Source organism: Haemaphysalis longicornis, unplaced genomic scaffold (assembly GCF_048455015.1).
Source record: "Haemaphysalis longicornis isolate Haplotype H1 unplaced genomic scaffold, Haemaphysalis longicornis Haplotype H1 scaffold_7, whole genome shotgun sequence".
In the NCBI taxonomy this organism is placed as follows: domain Eukaryota; kingdom Metazoa; phylum Arthropoda; class Arachnida; order Ixodida; family Ixodidae; genus Haemaphysalis; species Haemaphysalis longicornis.
In genome coordinates, this window is record NW_027526422.1 from 158,505,415 (window position 1) to 158,512,260 (window position 6,846).

Consider the following 6,846-nt stretch of genomic DNA (forward strand, 5'->3'; position numbering starts at 1 on the left):
TTTGTGCGTTCAAAATACCTGGAAGATTCGGCTTGTTGGAAAGGAGCGCTATTGCTGTGGGACAACACCCTCTAAGCCTTTCTTAACCCTTAATAGCCAATAATGGTGCAAAAAACGTGTCCCATGGCGAACACCCTGGAGGGTTTTTTGCCAAAAATAGGTGTTGAGGGTATTTGGGGAAAGCTGTACGGTTTTTTCTAAGGCGGGAAGCGCGAGGTGTCCTTGACGTTGAATGACAAGCATCGGAACTTCCAGTAAGCAAATAAACAACTGTTTTAATTGGACTAAACGCTGCGCATACAAATTCACGTCTTCCTCCGTCGCGTTCCTTTTTGCCTCTGCCCGTCCCTCCTACACTTCCCTCGCTCTCGGCCAGGGCTCAGAGTCCGATCGCCGCCGGGCGGCGGGCTCTCCCTCTCTGTCTGGGTCATGAGGCCCGATTTGGGGGCCGTGCGCGAGACGTTGTGTTTAGGCGACGGGCCACGTTTTCAGCTGGTCGGGAGGCCCCTATTTGGGGGCCGCTTTCGATGTCTTGCGCGGGAACTCCAGGGGCCGTATGCTCAAGATTGTCTGGCGCTTCGTTCGCGACACATTCCCCCCCGAAATGACGATGTCATTTCTCTCAGTCTCTCATCTCGAGAGGGTAGAGCACTTGGATGGGGCGCCTGACTGTCGATCCCCCGGATACCCGCACCGTACAGGATCGCACTTTTCCGTCGCGGCCAGGGAAGGTGTGCTCAACCCGTCCCATTTTCCAAAGTTGTCTGGGCTGCAGGGACTCTTTCAGTAGCACCAAGTCCCCACTCTTCAGGTCCCTCGGTGTTCCTCGGTGAATTTTAGATCCCTGCAGTTCGTTCAGGTATTCTGATGCCCACCTCTTCCAGAAGTCGCTTAGCAGTTTGCTTCGACTGGTCAGCATTTGTTGTAGGTTGCCGCAAGACACTTCGGCGATCTCCTTGCGCTGTAGTCCTGGTAAAGATGTTAGCCGTTTTCCGGTCAAGAAGAAAGCCGGACAGAGGGCATCAGGCTCAGATGGTTCGGTGTAGACGTGGGTCAATGGGCGGGAATTGAGCATGGCTTCCACTTCACTCAGCGTTGTCGTGAGTTGCTCGAAGGTGAGGTAACTAGTACCCAACGTCTTCTTTAGGGCTTGTTTAGTCAGGCCAACCAGGCGCTCGTAGAATCCACCCCACCACGGTGCACGCTCCACGATGAATTTCCATTCAACACGGGTGTTTGCGATAAAGCTCCTCACATCGTCGTTTCTTATGACCCTCCATAGCATAGCTAGGTCCTTGCTGGTTTTCTTGAAGGTGAGGGCGTTGTCACTGTAAACGGTACTTGGTACACCGCGGCGGGCAATGAATCGTCTGAAGGCGAGAAGAAAGGAGACCGCTGACATATCGCTGACCAACTCAAGATGTACTGCTCGCGTGACACCGCAGGTGAACAGCGCAATGTAGCACTTTGTCGTAGTGGCACCCTTGACCAGCAGTGGCCCTGCGAAATCAACACCTGTCACCTCGAAGGGAGCTGCCTCAGAGATGCGATCGGCTGGAAGCGGCGCGGTAACCTGAGTGGCCGGCCGTGAGCTAAAGCGCTGGCATGTTATGCATTCCCTCAGTGTCTTCTTAACGAGTGGCCTCGCTCCAACCACCCAGTACCTTTCTCTGAGCTGCGCCAACGTATCACGGATGCCTCCGTGAAGCACTTGACGGTGGCACTGGACGACCATCTGTTTTGCGAGGCAGCTCCGTTTAGGCAGTATAATAGGGTGCTTTGCGTTGTAGTCGAGTTGACTTCGTTGTAGTCTTCCATCGACTCTGAGAAGGCCATTGTCATCCATCATAAGGGACACGTTCTTTAAGGGTGAGTCTGTAGGCATTTTTCTTTGGTTTTTGAGAGAATCGATTTCTCTTGGGAATCCTTTTCTTTGTTCTTGAAGGACCCAGTACTGTTCAGCCCGGTCCAACTCTTGTGCTGTCAGTGGTCCAGGTTCGTTATTTTCTCTCTTGGCTTTGCCAACAAAACGAAGCACCCATGCAGTGATTCTCAGTATCCTCGTTAACGAACTGTAGTTCCGCGCGTCAATAATGGCCTCTGTAGTCGGTGGGGATGACGTCGTCGGTAATACATTCGCTTGCTTTTTCTGCTCAAGCTCTGAGTCACTGAACACAAAGTCGAGAACATCATGAGGCCACTCGCTCTCCCCTAGGCATATCCAGGACGGTCCTGCCCACCACAGTTTCGTCGTTGTCAAGTGGGCCACCGGCAGCCCGCGAGTCAGGAGATCCGCTGGGTTGTCCTTTCCAGGGCAGTGCCTCCATGAAAGATCACCGGTCAGTGTTTGGATCTCGACGACTCGGTTGCGCACAAACTGCTGCCAGCGGTCCGCGTTCCCGAAAATCCAGTGTAAGGCAATGGTGGAGTCTGTCCAGAGGTAGGCCGTTGCCGGTCGCTCGTCCAGAGTGTTAAGGATGTAGCGGCACAACCTTGCTGCGAGAAGACACGCCATCAGTTCCAGTCGCGCCAGGGTCAACTCTTTCACTGGGGCAACACGTGATTTGCTCATCACGATGGTTGACATGGTACCTTCGTCGTTAGTGACTGTGATGTAAGCCACTGCTCCGTAGGCGGCTGGGCTGGCATCTGCGAAGACATGTAATGATACCGATGTTTGTTGTCCTGAGATGTCCGCTCCGTAAAACCGCGGCACCTGGATTTCAGGGAGGTGTCGTAGTTCTTGGATCCACACGTCCCAAGCGTCAGCAATGGCACTCGGCAAAGGGTCGTCCCACTGGATACACTGGCGCCACAGCTGCTGGAAGAGTATCTTGGCACGTACGATGAAGGGTGACAACCAGCCAAGCGGGTCGAATATCCGTGCCGTTGTTTGCAGCATTGAACGCTTAGTGCTGCACCCAGATATGGCGTTGTCCAAGCAAGGCGAAAATGCAAGTACGTCCGTTATTGGATCCCACGTCAGTCCCAGGACCTTCAGCACACCGGACAGATACCCGAGCGGCTTAGATCCACGAGAATCTTCTTCAAACTGCGAACGAAGCCTTTCGTTGTTGGATGACCATTTGTGGAGCTTCATGGAGGCGTCAGTGAACATCTCGTTAGCATCGTTGTAGAGTTTCAAGGCCGCTTCCTCGTCGTTGGCTCCCGTTAGGAGGTCATCCACATAGAGGCTGCGTCTCAATTGATGTGCAGTGAGGGGAAACTGCTCCTCGCAGCCACTCAGGTGGTGCTGTAAAGTGGCCGACAAGAGAAATGGGCTTGCCGTCGTCCCAAATGGAACACGTGTCATTCTCCAAGTGTCAACCGGAGGCATCGTGTTGCCAGGCTGGGGTGTCTCACGGAACCACATAAATCGGAGGGCATTTCTGTCGTCTTTCCTCACGCCTATTTGCAGGAAAGCTCGTTCAATATCCGCGACGAGAGCTATTCGATGTCTGCGGAAGTTGAGTAGCAGTCCGACAAGGTCGGCCGTCAAGTTCGGCCCAGTCTCTAGGTTTTCGTTGAGGGACTTCGAGTTCTTGTGGTGTGATGAGGCATCAAATACTATTCGGAGTTTTCTGGACTCACGAATCACTGCCTGGTGTGGCATGTAGTAGACGTTCTGCCCATCGTCCACTTCTCCTTCGACGCGTTCTACAATGCCTTGAGCAATGTATTGTCTGATGACCGCATCATATTCTTCAAGCAGCTCTGGCGACTTCAAGAGCCTGTTTGTTAACTGCTGCAGCCTTTTCGTAGCGATTTCCTTGTTGTCGTCAAGAGATATCTCCGTTTTCCAAGGCAGTGCCACTTCGTACCGGCCGTCGACCTTCGTTAATGTCTGTTCGAATACCTCCATCGCAGCGCATTCGCCTGGCTTGCATTCTTCCTTGTCAGTGATTCCGATGGATTCCAAGGTCCAAAATTTGCTCAGGACATCTGCCGTCTTGTCTTCAACGACCGATGTCCGCAAAGTAACAGTCTCAGTACACTGGTTCTGCTGAGATGTCCCTTCTATTGGACCCTGCACGCTCCAACCGAACACCGTCTCAACAGCCCTCAGACTTTCGCCGAGTTTTCTCATTCGGCCAGTTGTGAGGCCCCAGATGTACTCGGAGCCAATGAGTAAACCAATGTCCTCAGGAGCGTCGCCGTTGGCGAGGTCAGCGATGTCGCAGTCAAGGTGTCCAAGCTGATGCGCGACCGACTGTGGCGGAGCCGGTATTTTATGGTCGCAAATTACGTCGGTTTCCAGCACCTCCAACTTGAACCGGCGTCCCTGTTTTGTGTTCAGCGTCACCGTTACTCGCTGGAACATCTTTTCTTCTCGACGACCGCCGAACACGCCAACAGTCAATCTTTCGTTTCCCACGACTTGACATCCGAGCCTTTTCGATGTGGCAGACGTTATAAACGAGCGTTGGCTTCCTCCATCAAAGAGCGTGCGGATTTCAGCGTTGTAAGTTTCTCCGCTGCACATAACCTTCGCCGTTGGAAGCAAGACGACCGTCGTCTTAGCTGCAGGCACCCCATCATGGGTTACGGTTCCTAGGCTCACGTGCGAGTTGTTGACAGGCTCCGTTGATTCGAGCGACTTTCTCGCTGTATACGTTGGATCGCACATGGTGGTGGCATGCTTCTTGTTGCATTTCGTGCATTTTACGTTCACACGGCATGCGCGTGCTTGGTGCTTCCCCGTCGTGCAACGAAAGCATCGTCCGGCAGAAAGCAACATCCTCTTCTTTTCCTCGATAGACTTTCCAGAGCTGCAGTTCTGGGTGGAATGCGCGTTGTCGTCGCAGAAAAAGCAGCATTCTTGACGTGCACTCTGGGTCAACGTTGAAATGGAGGATGCATGCCTCTGAGGTCGCTGTTCAGGTTGTTTCTGGCGATCTTTTTGCTCATGCTTCACTTCCTGCCTTACGTCCATGCGACGGAGAGCAGCCAGGTTCTCCCGACTTTCCACTTCTACTCTCAAAAAGTCCAGAAGCCGACAAAAAGACGTCACGGTACCTTTCTGCGAGTCAGTGGTAGTCTCGGGCACACCCTCAGTGTGAGGCGTTTGTCGGCTGTAGTGGCCGTCGTTCGATGTGTCGAGGACGCGTTTCCGACTATAATCGAGCAGTAGGTCCCCTGGCAACGCCCTCTGTGCGATGGGTAGCAACATAGAACTGAAGGTCTCCAGCTTGCGCCCGAGTGTCTCCAGGCCTCTGATGTGGGCTGCCAGGGTGTCGTGCAGTCGACGCAGTCCGCGCACATCTTCCGACGACCGAACAGGCTTCAAATCAATCAGCTTTTTGAAGTGCTCTTGTATGAGGAGTTCCTCGTTTCCGAATCGTTTTTTTAGTAGTTGCACGGCATCGTTGTAGCAACGAGCTGTCGGTGGAAGTCCAGCGATGGCGGTGGCAGCATCTCCAGTGAGGGACGCCCTGAGGAAGTTGTACTTGTCGATAGATGAAAGGTCTTCATTTTTGTCGACAACCTCCTCGAAGAGCTCCCAAAAGTGCTGCCACTCGTTGCTTCGCCCGCTGAACTTGATCAGCTCCAGTTTTGGCAACTTGATCTTAGACCGTTGCGTTTGCTCTGTGCTGACCACCTCGTTGATGACCGTTAATGGGGCAGCACTCGGCACTGAGTCGCCGTCTATGCGTTGCTGGAGTCTTGTGAGGCACGATAAGATGCGGTCGTTGTAGTCCAGCACCTGCGCGCACTCGTCCTCGAAGTCTTCATCTGGCACGAGCGTCTCGATTTTGTTGTCGAGGGTCTCCAGGTTTTTCGTTACTTTTTTCAGCCGAGTGTGCAGAACTGCAGCTTCGCTTCCTGGGAGGTCCCTCTGCATAGCATCTTGGCACTCGTTCAATATCCGGGTGACTTGAGAGCGGAGAGCGGCACGTTTTTTGAGGCAGCGTTCCATGGCGTTGAGCCTACCGGAAGGTCCGATGTCGTTCGTTGGCGGAGCGTCCAAGTCGTTGTGGAGACACGCAGTCTTTTGAAGCCAATAATTGGACGACTCCCGGGTTTCGGCACCAAAGTTTTTGTCCTTGACGTTGAATGACAAGCATCGGAACTTCCAGTAAGCAAATAAACAACTGTTTTAATTGGACTAAACGCTGCGCATACAAATTCACGTCTTCCTCCGTCGCGTTCCTTTTTGCCTCTGCCCGTCCCTCCTACACTTCCCTCGCTCTCGGCCAGGGCTCAGAGTCCGATCGCCGCCGGGCGGCGGGCTCTCCCTCTCTGTCTGGGTCATGAGGCCCGATTTGGGGGCCGTGCGCGAGACGTTGTGTTTAGGCGACGGGCCACGTTTTCAGCTGGTCGGGAGGCCCCTATTTGGGGGCCGCTTTCGATGTCTTGCGCGGGAACTCCAGGGGCCGTATGCTCAAGATTGTCTGGCGCTTCGTTCGCGACACGAGGGTTTCAGACGGCTGTGGAAAATTTGTATACTTAGGATCGAAACGCTTATCGGGTGGCTAGAAAAGAATTCCACGCTCGAAACACCGCATTCACTGCCCCGTTTCTTCACAGCAGTTTCATGTAGACGTTGCAGCAATTTCATTTGCATACATTCTGGTTCACGTTGAGCAGCAAAATAGTCTGGATAGGCTTAAAAAACAATCTTGTAAGAGTTGAAGGCCTTATTTTGCGACCCGTACGTGGAGCTGGCAGGCGTACGTGAACTGATTGCCTTAAAGTGTTTGCGCGCTTTCTCGTGGTTTTAGACACTACAAAGTTGGGTAATTTTAACACGCGTTACTCACTGGAGCAGTTGCAAGACGTGGAGTGGTTAGGGTTGCTGACATCCTAACCGGTATAATTTAATTAGAAACGTAGTCCAGACGGCAG

At 53.1% G+C, this 6,846-nt stretch overlaps 1 protein-coding gene across 1 annotated transcript; it reads right to left on the reverse strand.

Annotated features, from left to right (window-relative positions):
• Nucleotides 1-622: 622 nt before the first annotated feature.
• On the reverse strand, nt 623-5,917 carry LOC144146623 (uncharacterized). The gene is made up of 3 exons (XM_077678559.1): nt 4,928-5,917; nt 2,145-4,282; nt 623-1,370 (listed from the first exon to the last, which is right to left on the reverse strand). The coding sequence occupies exons 1-3, from the start codon at nt 5,915-5,917 to the stop codon at nt 623-625; spliced, it is 3,876 nt and encodes a 1,291-aa protein (XP_077534685.1).
• Nucleotides 5,918-6,846: the final 929 nt, after the last annotated feature.

What these genes read in the sequence shown, in the direction of transcription:
- LOC144146623 (XM_077678559.1), bottom strand. Translation starts at nt 5,917, where the DNA reads ATGGAACGCTGCCTCAAAAAACGTGCCGCTCTCCGCTCTCAAGTCACC. An exon ending in CTGCTCTCCGTCGCATGGAC is followed by an intron (nt 4,283 to 4,927) that starts GTAAGGCAGGAA and finishes AACACAAAACAG; the next exon opens with GGACGCCGGTTCAAGTTGGA. An exon ending in TCAGAGCTTGAGCAGAAAAA is followed by an intron (nt 1,371 to 2,144) that starts GCAAGCGAATGT and finishes TCTCGCCTTCAG; the next exon opens with ACGATTCATTGCCCGCCGCG.